The 210-nt window shown below is 67.6% G+C and overlaps 1 protein-coding gene across 1 annotated transcript; it reads left to right on the top strand.

Moving 5' to 3' along the window:
• Window positions 1-4: 4 nt before the first annotated feature.
• On the top strand, window positions 5-206 carry LOC103810340 (histone H3.3; the record flags this gene model as incomplete). The annotated part of the gene is made up of 1 exon (XM_009083239.1): window positions 5-206. A coding segment is annotated over one exon (202 nt), but the record flags the coding sequence as incomplete, so codon positions are not given.
• Between the last annotated feature and the right edge of the window lie 4 nt (window positions 207-210).

The following is a 210-nucleotide window of genomic DNA, read 5'->3' as shown; positions in this document are numbered from 1 at the left end:
GCTGCCCTTCCAGCGGCTGGTGCGCGAGATCGCGCAGGACTTCAAGACCGACCTGCGCTTCCAGAGCTCGGCCGTCATGGCGCTGCAGGAGGCCAGCGAGGCCTACCTGGTGGGGCTCTTCGAGGACACCAACCTCTGCGCCATCCACGCCAAGCGCGTCACCATCATGCCCAAGGACATCCAGCTGGCACGGCGCATCCGCGGAGAGCG

This window comes from Acanthisitta chloris, unplaced genomic scaffold, assembly GCF_000695815.1.
Source record: "Acanthisitta chloris isolate BGI_N310 unplaced genomic scaffold, ASM69581v1 C15963718, whole genome shotgun sequence".
Classification (NCBI taxonomy): domain Eukaryota; kingdom Metazoa; phylum Chordata; class Aves; order Passeriformes; family Acanthisittidae; genus Acanthisitta; species Acanthisitta chloris.
This window is presented reverse-complemented; position numbering and strand designations above follow the sequence as displayed.